Source organism: Oryctolagus cuniculus, chromosome 6 (genome assembly GCF_964237555.1).
Source record: "Oryctolagus cuniculus chromosome 6, mOryCun1.1, whole genome shotgun sequence".
Taxonomy (NCBI): domain Eukaryota; kingdom Metazoa; phylum Chordata; class Mammalia; order Lagomorpha; family Leporidae; genus Oryctolagus; species Oryctolagus cuniculus.
Window position 1 is genome coordinate 17,375,596 of NC_091437.1, and position 14,381 is coordinate 17,389,976.

The 14,381-nt window shown below is 46.3% G+C and overlaps 1 protein-coding gene across 1 annotated transcript in view; it reads right to left on the reverse strand.

The window, feature by feature from the left end:
* The window catches only part of FBN2 (fibrillin 2), a 240,425-nt gene that overhangs the window by 7,901 nt on the left and 218,143 nt on the right, over window positions 1–14,381 (reverse strand). Inside the window, exons 57-62 of the mRNA XM_002710087.5 lie at window positions 11,936–12,142; window positions 10,821–10,946; window positions 8,875–8,997; window positions 7,501–7,617; window positions 6,137–6,265; window positions 2,773–2,892 (exon numbers count right to left, since the gene is read on the reverse strand). Coding sequence (XP_002710133.2) covers window positions 2,773–2,892; window positions 6,137–6,265; window positions 7,501–7,617; window positions 8,875–8,997; window positions 10,821–10,946; window positions 11,936–12,142 — 822 coding nt within the window. The remainder of the gene's footprint in view (window positions 1–2,772; window positions 2,893–6,136; window positions 6,266–7,500; window positions 7,618–8,874; window positions 8,998–10,820; window positions 10,947–11,935; window positions 12,143–14,381) is intronic.

Here is a 14,381-nt window from a genome sequence, read left to right on the forward strand (position 1 = left end):
TATCTGATGCCCTGCCGGTTCTGACAGTTACCCTAGAATCATCTTCCTGAAATACTTGTGTATACCCCCCGCCACCATCACCCATATAAATGACTGAAGATATTCATACCAGTAGTGACAGATAAGACTGCTGTGGCCTTTCGATTTCCATTTTGCCATACTTCTGGCTCTTTGGCTAACTCGTTGCTTGCATTACATTCTGATGGCTCTTCCCTTCTATTTTTGCCAAATATTTGAGTTAAAATTCCAGCTGTGTCATGTGGATTCAGGGCAGGAAGGTCAGCAGTTTTCTTACGACAACAGCTGGACTCCTCAACTGTACAGAAGAATCTAGAGGTCCCTGCTCAGTCTACCCAGGACCTGCTGCTTGGAGGCACCCTCTTTAGAAGAGCACTGCTGGTCTGGATTTCTGCTCAGGTGTTCAGAGCTTTGCACTCACCTTTGAAGCCACTTCCCCCTCTACCTTCATGATCTCTCCCCATCAGGAAGCACCCAGGCTTCTGGGGGGCTCCAGTGTGAGCTGCACTCCTCAGGGAGTCTGCCCTGCCTAGGTGCCCATGACAAGATGGTATCCAGGGGCCCAGGGTGATGGTAAGTCAGGGCTCTGCAGCCAGGCGCTCAAGAGAAACTGTGCAGTGACGTCTCTGCTGCAGGTTTACAGGCAGAGACCACTGGAAACACAAAACCTTGAGAACGAGCTGATCCTGCCTGCGTGTCCCCATTTCCACTTCGTCTTTAAAAACAACAATTCTATTTAAACAGAAAGGATGTTTTTGCCTTAAGTTCCACAGAATCAACAAAGTTGTTCGTGAAAAAAAGTGGTGTGCCTGATATATATATATTTTTTTAATTTGACAGGAAGAGTTAGACAGTGAGAGAGAGAGAGAGAGAGACAGAGAAAGGTCTTCCTTCCATTGGTTCACCCCCCAAATGGCCGCTACAGCTGGCGTGCTGCACCGATCCGAAGCCAGGAGCCAGGTGCTTCCTCCTGGTCTCCCATGCGGGTTCAGGAGCCCAAGCACCTGGGCCATCCTCCACTGCCCTCCTGGGCATCAGTAGAGAGCTGGACTGGAAGAGGAGCGGCCGGGACTAGAACCCGGCTCCCATATGGGATGCTGGCGCCGCAGGCAGAGGATTAACCAAGTGAGCCACAGCGCCGGCCCCAAGCCTGATATTTTGTGAATGCTGCCATATAATCCGATTGTTTCTATACTGTTTTAACAGCTATCTAAAAACACACTGACCTCTGTATTCTAAGGAGAGTCCCTACTTGCCTTGTTTTATGAATCAATAAATCAGGCCATATGGAGTTTTGCAACTCTTTTTTTCTATAAACAGGAAAAGAAGGGAATGATATTTATCAACCTATTTTGACTAAAATTAAAACAATGATTAAATTTTTGAAACTACTTTGAGGGTGTAACTGATGGCTCCAACTGTCTTAGAACTCAGTCTTCGGGGCCGGCACCGCGGCTCACTAGGCTAATCCTCCACCTGTGTATTTGGGGTGACCTGGCAGAAGGCCTCGGTGTAGTTACCACGTTCCCAGAACGAGTTTTCCCTCCTCCAAAGTCTCGCTCGACTTTCTTCTCGACCCACCACGGCCGTTAGAGATTTCCTTTGAGAAGGCCATGGAGGACAAGGTCAGAGTGACTAGTGGATCACCGCAGTCCCAGCTGTGAGTGATGTGCGGAGGGATCTATGTGGCTGCAGGGGACCAGGAAGCAGCGCGCCCTCTCCCCGTGGGCATGCAGCTCCGCTTCCCCTCGGCAACGCCAGACTCCGAGGTCAAAAGGTGCAGAGTGACGTGTCCGTGAAGTGCATTCACGTATGACAAGGAAATGTGGCATGGGCTGAGCAGGTCAGCTGGCTGGTCAACTAGAGAGAAATGTTCTCCTGGATCTACCATCCCTTAAAAGGAGACTCTCCACGATAACTATCAGTGTAAGGAATGGAGCATGAGTGTGATGTCTTTTATTTTATAAACACTTTTGTCTGGAGTTGCCCGCGCCATCTGCTCTAAGTAGGTGCTTGTTCTACCTTAAATGAACCTCCCATTGTGCATGCAGCCGATGTGGCAGGGGCACAGCGGGCCATCCTCCCGAAGCTGATGTGGATGCCTGCAGAACTCCAAACCTAAGGATATCAAGTTACTAATAAAAAGCAGCTGACCCTGGCAAACAAAGATGATTCCTGATACCATCTTCATAGAGTTAAAATTATAGGTAGTAAAAATGTAAAATGGTGAAAGCCTTAGTTGAGTTCTTATCCTTTTTTTTAAGATTTATTTTAAAGGCAGAGAGGAGAGAGGGAGAGAGCGAGGAGAGGGAGGAGAGGAAGAAAGGGGAATTGGGGGAGAGAGGGAGAGAGAGAGAATCTTCCAATCCTGGTTCACTCCACATGAGGCAGCAATAGCTGTGTCTGGGCCAGGACAAACCCAGGAGCCTAGAACTCCATCCTGTTCCCCAGTGTGAATGGCAGAAGCCCAAGTACTTGAGCCATCCTCTGCTCCTTTTGCAGGCTCCTTAGCAGAGAACTAGACAGAGACTGAGGAACCAGGACTTGAACCAGTGCTCGTCTGGGATGCATCGGCCCCATGTTCTCACCTTAGCAGCATTTCAAATGTGCAGGTCTTCAAGCATTCACGAGTATAGACAGAATGAAACTGAATCCTCACATAGGAATGCTAGGCACTGGTTTCTAAGTCCCAGGATTCTCACTGAATGGCTGACACTTGCAGAGGGGAAGGCAGGTGCCGCGCATGGTACTCACCCACACACTGGTTCCACTGGTAGTGCTGGATGTATCCTTGAGGGCAGCCGCACCTGTAGCCTCCCAGGATGTTCTGGCAGCCATGCTGGCACCTGTGGTTTCCATCACACTCGTCCACATCTGCAAGAACAACGCCAGCAGCATCTTCACGTCCTGTCTCCTGCACGCCCCATGGATGATGACAAGCGCCACCCGGGCTAACTTGTGTCAGAAGAACAAGCAAGGCCAGGCACACACGGACGCCACAATGTCCTTGTCCAAGGCACATGGCTATTAGTCAGCAGTGTGCAAAGAGCGGTTCTGAGATAAGAAACCACCTCATTCTTCTGCTCTGCGCCAGACCACGGCACGCCAATGCTCTGAGTAACATCGTAATTTCAGCAAATCAACCATAGCAACCACAAATGTCGTGCATTTTGGACTGATTAACTGCATATGGTACAATTTATGCTGTTAAAAATATGTATGCATTCATACTTGTATTACATATTCCGGTAGATTAAAAAATGATTCACATGTAGTCCTCATCGTGGGGATCATACAAGCACTTACAGAGATACCTAAAAAGTATAATTGTTTTGGAAGCGAAAATTTTTATTGCCATTCATGATTAATTAGATGCAAATTCCTTTAAGTATGTGAGTATGCTATTTTTAGATGAGATGTGGTATTATGATACATATGGAATAATTTCTTTGCTCATATATGCAAACTCTTTTGGAATGACAACTGAGGCTTTGAAATGTACCCATAAAGAGTAAAATAAAATTGGCACGTCTGATGTGTGTGTAACAAATTTACATGGATAATTAATAAATGGTATCTTATGTGGATGGTCACGAACTGCACTCACGTGGCAAGCAGCTGTAGGTTCAGAATATTCTCATTGTCAAAAAGATTTCAAGTATAAAATATCAAAATGGAAATTTTTTAAAATAAAAAGTCACTTGGCTGAAAATGAGATATTTATGAAAGTCCTTTGATTCTTAGAAACATCACCTTAGATTTTTGAATATATTTCAAGAATTCAAAATTACATATTTCTGAGAAGAATTTCAAAACAATCGCTAGGGGCAGGTGTGTGGCCTAGCAGCTGAGCCGCTGGTTGGGATGCCCGTATTTCATACCACAGTACCCGGGTCGAGTCCCAGCTCTGTTCCCCTCTCCTGCCACTGCAAACCCGAAGTGGCAGCAGGTGATGGTTCAAGTAATCCGGTTCCTGTCAGCACCCTGGGAGATGAAGTTGAGTTCTGCCTCTCAGCTTCAGGATGCAGCTCAGCCCAGGGCCGTTTCAGGCAACTGGGAGTAAACCAGTGGATGGGAACTCTCTTCATCTATCTCTCTTGATGACTTTCTGCCTCTCAAATACAATATAAAAATAAAATGACTAAAATCAATAAAAATATACACTGCACGACCACAGAAAAATGTAGACAGGATGTACACTGTTTTGTGATGTTGGACGCCGAGTATTTTATGAGGGATACCAACCTTAGTACATTTGTCTTGTACAGTAGCACTTGCACTGTGCGTACTGATGACCTATATGGCATTTAAAATCTTTTTTTAAAATTTATTTATATAAAGTGAACATATTTCATGTATTTCATTTATATACTATTAAGGGGGCCGGCACTGTGGCACAGTGGGTTAAAGCCCTGGCCTGAAGTGCCGGCATCCCATATGGGTGCTGGATCTAGTCCTGGCTGCTCCTCTTCTGATCCAGCTCTCTGCTATGGCCTGGGAGAGCAGTAGAAGATGGCCCAAGTCCTTGGGCCTCTGCACCCTGGTGGGAGACCCAGAAGCATCTCCTGGCTCCTGGCTTCAGATTGGTTGCAGCTCTGGCCATTGTGGCCATTTGGGGAGTGAACCAACAGATGGAAGACCTCTCTGTCTCTACCTCTCTCTGTAACTCTTTCAAATAAATAAATCTTAAAAATTAGAACATATAAAGATACTTACACCACCCTACTTTCCCTTCCTCCCAGTGTCCATCGTCCTTCCTCTCTTATTTCTCTTTTATCGTTTGCAATAGCATATTTTAAATTTACTTTACATTCACAAGTTTAATCCTCCAGTACATAAAGGATTCAACGAGTAGTAAGTAAAAAACCACTGTTCCTCAAGGGCTTAGACAGGCACAGTAGATGTCAGCTGCACTTTCTACTCTTCTTTAGTACTCTCTGTGTTAGTTACCATAAATCAGAAAACATAAGCTGTTTGTCCTTTGGGGCCTGGCTTATCTCACTAAGCATAATGGTCTCCAGTTGCACACACTTTCTTGTGAAACACAGGATTCTGTTCTTTTCTGTGGCTGAGTGGTAGTCCATCATGTACATACACCGCATTTTCTTTAGTTCATGCACATCCGAGTTGACCGCCCCACATGCCAGTTTACTGACTGCAGGAAGATTCTTATCTTGCTCTTGGTGAAATGTGCCCTTCGACTTTACAGGAAATACTTGCAGCAGGGCAGAGTGTACAGGAGAAGCCTATGGCACAAAAGTGACTGGGGCAGCAGTCTCAGCCCATGGGTCACAGAAATGGCCCTTGGTGTCCCTAAAGAGTGCACTGTGCTTCTCCAGTTCTCTGCAGTGGTAGCTTCTCTTTTGACACAACATTGGCACATTCAACAAAAGCCCAATTATTGTTTTTGTCTAGCATGCTCACACTACTATAAACCACATTAGGCAGAGATTTTTTTTTCCATTCATTTATTTCTCAGCTCAAACATGAGTCTGGTTATTTTAAAAAAAGCTACTTTGGTTCTCTGAAAAATCAATTTGTCATCGTGGTATTTGTGTTTCATCGCCTTTAAGTCTTCCCCTGCTCTCGAGGGGCCGGCACTGTGGTGAAGTGGGTAAAGCCGCTGCCTGCAGTGCCTGCATCCCATATGGGCACTGGTTCGAGTCCCAGCTGCCCCACTTCTGATCCAGCTCTCTGCTATGGCCTGGGAAAGCAGTAGAGGATGGCCCAAGTCCAAGTGGGAGACCTGGAAGAAACTCCTGGCTCCTGGCTGTGGATTGGCAGAGCTCTGGCCGTTGTGGCCAACGGGGAGTGAAACCAGTGCATGGAAGGTCTCTCTCTTTCTCTCGCTCTCTGCCTCTCCTTCTCTGTCTGTGTAACTCTGCCTTTCAAATAAATAAATCTTTTAAAAAAAGTTTTCCTCTGCTTTCGAAATGATATGTGGAGATTTATGAATAAAAACCAATTGCTAGGCATTATTTTGTCAACCACTCTTCCTTTTTTTTTTTTTTTTTTTACTATTTTAAAATGATTTGAACTTCTCACTTGGTGGCTGGAAAGTTAAAAAATAAAAGCCTAGTTCACTGTTACTAGATGACAGTTTTCCGAGCAGACTCACCTTCACAGTTGAGTCCAGTGGCATCGAGAGAGAACCCTCTCTGGCACTCACAGCTGAAACTTCCAGGGGTGTTCTGACAGATGCCCTTGGCCCCGCACAGTGACGGCTGAGACCCACACTCGTTGTTGTCTGCCAAAGCACCGAGAGGGAAGGGTCAAGCTTTCCAATCACTACAACACTTAGCTTTTACTCCGTGAAGGAGTAAGTCACATAAGAAAGCCCAAGTTTCATGATGTGAAACCAGAATTTTAGGGAAGAGTATGTCACAATTCATGACAATACTAAAAGCAAAAGTGGTCAGAAGAAGATTAATTTCCTAGAAGTTAGAAATTATTTATAGGGGGGGCAGTGCTGTGACGCAGTGGGTTAAAGCCCTGGCAAGCACCACTGGCATCCCATATGGGTGCTGGTTTGAGTCCCAGCTGCTCCACTTCCAATCCAGCTCCCTGCTAATGCACTTGGCAAAGCAGTAGAAGATGGCTCAAGTCTTTGGGCCCCTGCACCCACGTGGGAGACCCGGAAGAAGCTCCTGGCTCTTGGCTTCAGACTGGCACAGTTCTGGCCATTGTGGCCATTTGGTGAGTGAAACAGTGGATGGAAGACCTCTATCTCTCTCTGTCTCTACCTCTCTCTGTAACTCTTTCAAACAAATAAAATAAATCTTAAAAAGAAGAAAAAAAGAAATTATGTATAGGGGCTGGTGCTGTGGTGTAGTAGGCTAAGCCTCTACCTGTGGTGCCAGCATCCCATAAGGGCACTGGCTGCTTGCTCCTCTTCTGACTGAGCTCTCTGCTGCAGCCTGGGAAAGCAGTGGAAGATGGTCCAAGTCCTTGGGCCCCTGCAACCCCGTGGGAGACCCAGAAGATGCTCCTGGCTCCGGATCAGCCCAGCTCTGGCTGTTTTGGCCATTTGCAGAGTGAACCAGTGCATGGAGAAGCTTTCTCTCTGTCTCTCCCTCTCTATGTCTGTAACTCCATCTCTCGCAATAAATAAATAAATAAATAAATAAATAAATAAAATGAATCATAAAAAATTACATCTACCTTCGGGTGACTGAGGCATGGTTTTAGGTTAATGCAGACTCAAAGCTGCTTGTGTGCCTTTATGCATCTCAGGGAGCCTCTCACTCTATTTCACCCGAGCGCCAGAGCTGCGCTTAGAATGCAGTCTAAAGACACTGCTTGAAAAGTGCCAAATGCGCAAAGAGGGAGACGGTTCTTGGGCAAAACACTGTGCCACCAGCAACTTCTTCAGAGCACCAAGTCGCAAGCTGTTGTTTCTAAATGTAGGGACAGACACACTATTCTAGCTGTTGTCTCAAACACAATGTGACTCATCTCCCAAGAGCTGTCCTTCCGCCTTACCAATACAAGCCGTGTGGTGCTGTGTGAAGCCAGGCGGACATTTACAGGTGAAGCCTCCCAGGGTGTTGACGCAGAGGAACTGGCAGTTGTGTTGCTTGGTCTGACATTCATCAAGGTCTGCAAGGACAGAGAAGCCACTGCAAGTGGGAGCCGAGTTACGTGGCGCCGCGTCCCTGCTCAGGAAGCCACAGGAGGCGTGCGTGCCCCAGCGGCACAGCGAGGACCACAGCTCTGCCGGGATCACTGTGGGATCTGCTGGCGTGTGGCAGAGGTTTTTTTTGCATATTTAAGTGGCACAGACACTATGGCTGCTAATGATACGATGGCTACGGCGATACACAACATGTTTTCTCAAAATGAGAAATGGAATGACAAAATTTGGTAGCTTCTATGAATTATTCTCAAACTTCATATCCACAGCCTGTAATCACTGTACTTAACACAGTTCAGTACATGGCTGGTCATTTATTCCTATTAAAGGAAGGATTAAATAAAAATAAAACAGAATCTGGAAATTGGTGAAGAAGATCCTAACACAAACAGCAAATGAGACCTAAATGAAACCAACATCATTAGCAAAGGAATTAAAAATACATCATCTATAACCCTAGTCATGAACAGTAGTATTATCTGGACTCTCCAAACAGAATCAAATTTTAATTCGGTTAGAATGAACTTGGGAAAATACATTCAAGATAAATTTGCCACATAGCCTGCAGACAGGACTAGTTCACTATTTTACAGCTTAAACAATACTTTGGTTGCACTCAAACAATGCACAAAGTTAATTCAACCCACGGCTGCCCCTCAAGCAAGTCTAAGATAACAGCTGTGCTTCCTGTTATTTTATGTTGTGAAATGTCTTAAGAATAAAACCACACTTTATGACAAATAATCTATATAGGTTTTCTCAGTCCATTAATTTCATATTGACCAAGTTTCCTATAAAATCAAATTTTATATAATGAATACAGCACTAAAACTATCTCAATGTGTGTGACTTTATACACAATTACTTTCAATTCTAAGCAAAAAATGTAAATTTAGTCATTCACTTTTCTGCAGCAGACAGGTCATAAAGATGACTTACAGAAATGAAATCTTAGGCAACAAAAACAAAAATCTGAATTCCTGATTTGTTTCTCTCTCCTCTTCTTGCTTGGTTTTGCTTTCTTCTAATCTTTAAGAAGAGAACTCTGGTAACGTGGGTTCAGTTTCTCTCTGCCTCATACCAGGGGTCCCTCAGGGCAGGTGTTTAGAGTAATGTAATGGCCACTGGAAGGACGCATCCTGGTGATGGCGAAGCAGCAGGCAGAGTCCCCGGTTACCGAGGGCAGACAGACCGAGGTCACGAGGGCCGGGGCCCTGCCTCACCTCTGCACGTCTTGCCGTCCTCCTGCAGAACGTAGCCCCGCGGGCAGGAACACTGGTAGCTGCCCTCCGTGTTCTTGCAGATGAAGTTGCACGGCTTTGGGGACTGGGAGCATTCATCGAGGTCTGTGTGAAGGAGACGGGAGATTAACTTCCTGCTTAAAGGAAACAAGTGGCCTCTTCCCACCTCCATTCTTCTCGCCTCCCCTCTGCAACGTAAAAGGGAGCAGAAGCAGAGGCAGAGGAGGCACAGCACCAGTTTCTCTAAAGCAATACAACCGGTTTACTTTGCACGTCCACCTAGGGGTCTTGGACGAGAAATGTCACCATCCGGGTCCTAAAGGGATCCACCAGGTTTTTTAGAGTGATGCACAGGCCGGCACCGCGGCTCACTAGGCTAATCCTCCACCTTGCGGCGCCGGCACACCGGGTTCTAGTCCTGGTCAGGGCGCCGGATTCTGTCTCGGTTGTCCCTCTTCCAGGCCAGCTCTCTGCTGTGGCCAGGGAGTGCAGTGGAGGATGGCCCAAGTGCTTGGGCCCTGCACCACATGGGAGACCAGGAAAAGCACCTGGCTCCTGCCTTCCGATCGGCGCAGTGCGCCGGCCGCAGTGCGCCGGCCGTTGGGGGGGTGAACCAACGGCAAAGGAAGACCTTTCTCTCTGTCTCTCTCTCTCACTGTCCACTATGCCTGTCAAAAAAAAAAAAAAAAAAAAAGATAGAGTGATGCACTCTGGTTTACAGCTTGAGAATCATAAGGAATGTTTCTCTTTTTCTGACACATGGGTAAGGCAGGATTTCTCCAGCTGATAATCCCCTAAGCAGCATGTGTAGTCACGGAGCACACTGGCCATCTTCCACTTGTACTCCAGAGCCAGTCCTCACCCTGCCTGCGAGCCCAGGGGGCCAACCTCCAGAGACTCCACCACTGGGCCCTCGTGCCCTCTGTCCTCTGCTCCCTGGCCCTCACTGCCTCCACTCCCTCCCTGAGAGGGGCTCAGGCTGGCTGGGCCACTGCTCATGGGTCAATGCTCTCCTCAAGACAGCACTCTGAGCTTCTAGGTGCCAGCCACTTCTTCCTCTTTGCTTCTGGACCAGGGGGTGGCACAGCCCCAGTGCCCAGCATTGTCCTCACCGGAACAAGCCACCTGCTTCCTGGTAAGACCCTGACAGCCCACCGTCCCTGCCTCCTGCACAGAACTGAGAGAGCTGAAAGCTCAACGTTAGCAGTCTCTTTTTCTAAGGCTCACGTCCTTGTGTTTCTACCATGTGAGTCGGATGCTCACAAAGTCAGTTTGGTTTGCTTTTTCTTAACCTTTTTATGCCAGATGTGCTTGTTATTGGAACAGGTCACTTAAGGGAACAGCAGGTGAGCTGATGCAACATGAAAGAGAGATTTTTTTTTCTTTAATGAACACTAAGCTGAGTACTCTGGGCAGAGTCAATAAAGGCGAAGCTGTCCCCTGCCCCCTCCCCTCCTCTACCCCTCCGGCCCCTGCAACTGCCATGGAGTGGTGTCAGTGAGACAACACAAAGCCAGGGAGATAAAGCTGAGAAACACAAAGATTCAGCACTGAGACCATGTGGTCCCCGGCAATGTGGGACACTGCTTCGCTGGTCTACGTCATGCAGAAAGACGGGGATGAGGAGCAAGCACCTGTCTCTACGCACAAACTCACAGTAGCAGCCCCGCTCCTTCCTCACAGGGACTGCATGCAGCTGTGCACATGCAGTTTAAATTACAACACAAGATGCTGGAAGTCTATTTCTGTGATTTTTATATGTCCCTGACTGGAGAGACTCTTTTTGCTGAACCAAGAGGGGAGGCACTGTGTGACTGGCCACCACACGGTGGAGAGGAGTTGCATCACCTTCCCAAGATGAACATCCCCAAGCTCTGTAACCGAGTGAACCGCAGGGAGCGCCCGGGCCTACTGGTGCCTGGCCTCACCTACGCAGGAGGTTCCGCTAATGTCTGTGGTGTAGCCAGCCTTGCAGAAGCATCGGAAGGAGCCCATGGTGTTGATGCACTGGCCGTTGGTGCAGAGGTTTGGCATCACCTTGCATTCATCAATATCTGTGGGCCAGAAACAAAACAAACCAAACCCAAATAAACAAAAGTTCACATATACGCAGGGTGAACCTGGATAGAAATGGCGACAAACAAATGGACTGAGATGATTAACCACCAGCAGCAGACATTCACGTGGCGCTAGGGCACACTTCACCACTCAGCGGAGTGGCAACACGGACAGGGAAGCCGCAGTGAGATGATGGGGCGGAGAGACAGGTAAAGGAAATCCACCCAGGTAGGTAGGACTACTCCTTTTGCAATTTGCGTCTGAATTATTTCCATGGGATCTAGAATGCTACCTTGTATGAAGTGCAACTAGCTTGGAATTCCCCACAGAGTTGGCCTCAAATTCACCTTCTCATTTTACCCTTAAGAAGCTCTTTTTTTAGCAAAATTATCACACATGGTGTGGTATCAGTGGAGGAAATGTCAATTTTCAGAATGCTGGTATATGAATGGATTGTACGAGAAAACGGAAACCACGATACAGTGCGGGGACTTGCTAGTCTGTGAACGTGCTGCAAGCAGAATGACGTTTCTGCACACACTCAGAATCCGCAGTGTGTATTTACACAAGGCAAGCAGTCTCAGGTTCCACATGCAGCCTCTGGGGTCAGACACACAGGTCCCACCCCTGCGCCCACCCCGTGAACAGGGTGTGATCTTGGAAACTTGACCTCTTGTTACCTTAGCCTGGACATTCAATCTCCTCATCTGTGAAAATGGGGTCAATAAATTCTGTCTTTTAAGTGTGAAATGAAGATTAAATGCTTTAGAATGTCTAAAACATCAGCAGAAAACTCTGTACTCTCCCTCCATACTGTAAACATACATACACAGATCTACACATCTACATGTATGTAAGCACACACACAATGCAGCACTGTAGCTATTACTACTCCTGCATCATCTTCCCCCTACTTTTCCTCCACACTGACCCGAGAGAGTGAAATCCCGACAGGTAATAAGCGTGGGTTGCCTGCACTCCTTACCTCTCCCATCAGTGGTGTACCCTGGACCGTGAGGACAGATCTTTTTGTACTGGGCAGTCGCGGGGAGCGGGCAGAGCTCGCACTGGTGGCCCCAGCCTCGCCCGCCGTCGCAGCAGCATTCCGACTTGGTGACCAGGTTGCGGCTGCTGGACGCCATCTGGCACATGGTCTGCAGCACCTCGGCGAAGCACAGGCCCTGCCGGTTGTCTGAAACGGCCAAGGGAAAAGAAGCCACGTCACGGAGCCCACACTGCCTTAGCTTGGTTTTCAAACCAAGCAGGGCAATCGCTGCTTTCTTCGTAGGAAGTAATGCTTTGAAAAGACAAGAGCTCTTTCGCAGGAACAGTCAGGCTGTGAAGACGGCTTTGTGGGCAGTGAGGTTCCCAGAGAGCACCTTCACTGTGGGCAGAGGTATTACATTTGACAAGAAGTGACCCTGTGCGTTAGCTGTACATTTTCTCCAAATGACCATACCCGGAGAGTGCAAATGAAAGGAAAATAGAGTTAAATTATTTTCTTCTACACACGAAAATGAGTACCAGGTTTTATTTTTGAAAGCAAATTCTAAACTATGTTATGAGCTTGGTACTTATTCAGTCTAACTTCTGTTTTCTGCATCTAAAAGACTGTTTAAATATTTGGGCTGAGTAGATTTTTTTTTACTATAAATATGAGGGTTTCTCTATAAACAGGCAAAAAAAATTCTTTAACATAAGCCATCCTAATGAAACTGCTAATAATATGAACTGAAAACCACATTTTCTATGTAGGCTATCCTTTCCATTTCCTAAAAAGACTGTTAATAATGATCTAGATTGAAAGCAACCACATTATTTTCTTAATTAAAAACTTTGGAGGGGGCTGGCACTGTAGCACAGCGGGTTAAAGCCCTGGCCTGAAGCGCCAGCATTCCATATGGGCACCAGTTCAATACCCGGCTTCTCCACTTCCAATCCAGCTCTCTACTATGGCCTGGGAAACCAGTAGAAGATGGCCCAGGTCCTTGGGCCCCTGCACCTGCATGGGAGGCCTGGAAGAAGCTCCTGGCTCCTGGCTTCAGATGGGTGCAGCTCCGGCCGTTGTAGCCATCTGGGGAGTGAATCAGCGGATGGAAGACCTCTCTCTCTGTCTCTACCTCTCTTTGTAACTCTTTCAAATAAATAAAATGTGCAATTTCAGACATGTTCAAGCTGACTTACCTCAAACGGTAGAGTTAGAAACATACCAGGGGATTCCAATTCAATCCCATCAAGGTGGCATGTACCAATGCCATCTCACTAGTCCCAGTGATCAATTTCTGTTCACAGTTGATCATAATGATAGGACTAAGAACCAAAGGGATCACATAAACAAGAATAGTGTCTGCAAATACTAGCTGATAGAATAAAAAAGGGAGAGAACGATCCAACATGGGAAGTGAGATACACAGCAGACCCATAGAATGGCAGATGTCCTAAATAGCACTCTGGCCTCAGAATCAGCCCTAAAGGCATTCCAATCTGGCTGAAAAGCCCATGAGAGTATTTCAGGCATGGAAAGCCAAGACACTCTGGGAAAAAAAAAAACCTAAATGAAAGATCTCTGTGAGTGAGATCCCAGTGGAAAGAACGGGTCATCAAAGAAGGAGGTACCTTTCTCTGAAGGGAGGAGAGAACTTCCACTTTGACCATGGCCTTGTCTAAATATGATCAGAGTCGGTGAACTCAGGGGGCTTCCATAGCCTTGGCAGCTCATGACAAGAGCCTAGGGTGATTACTGAGGCCATAAACAAGAGTGTCAATTTGTTAAGTCAACAGGAGTCACTGTGCACTTACTCCTCATGTAGGATCTCTGTTCTTAGTGTGCTGTACATTGAGATTTAATGCTATAACTAGTACTCAAACAGTATTTTTAACTTTATGTTTCTGTGTGGGAGCAAACTGTTGAAATCTTTACTTAATGTATGCTAAACTGATCTTCTGTATATAAAGAGAATTGAAAATGAATCTTGATGTGAATGGAAGGGGAGAGGGAGTGGGAAAGGGGAGGGTTGTAGGTGGGAGGGATGTTACGGGGGGAAGCCATTGTAATCCATAAGCTGTACTTTGGAAATTTATATTCATTAAATAAAAGTTAAAAAAAAATAAAAAAAAAAACAAAAAAAATTTTTTGGAGGATTTGAAGCATTTATATTATTCTGAGAAAAATGTGATATAGTCGACTAATGCTCTTGTTATGTCAAACCAAGTGACGGGTCAAATAGTTCAGTGCTCTTATTTCTCTTGGTTTGCCTTAAAATCTATCACATCATACTTTTAAAACCTGCCACAATTAATTCCCATGGTTCACAATGCATGAGCTCCAGCATTACACAATACATTCCACAAGAAAAGATTTTGTAAAACATTTTCTGTATCACAGTATAACAATGAACCTGTATTGCATTTTCAAAGTGTGGCATTTACAT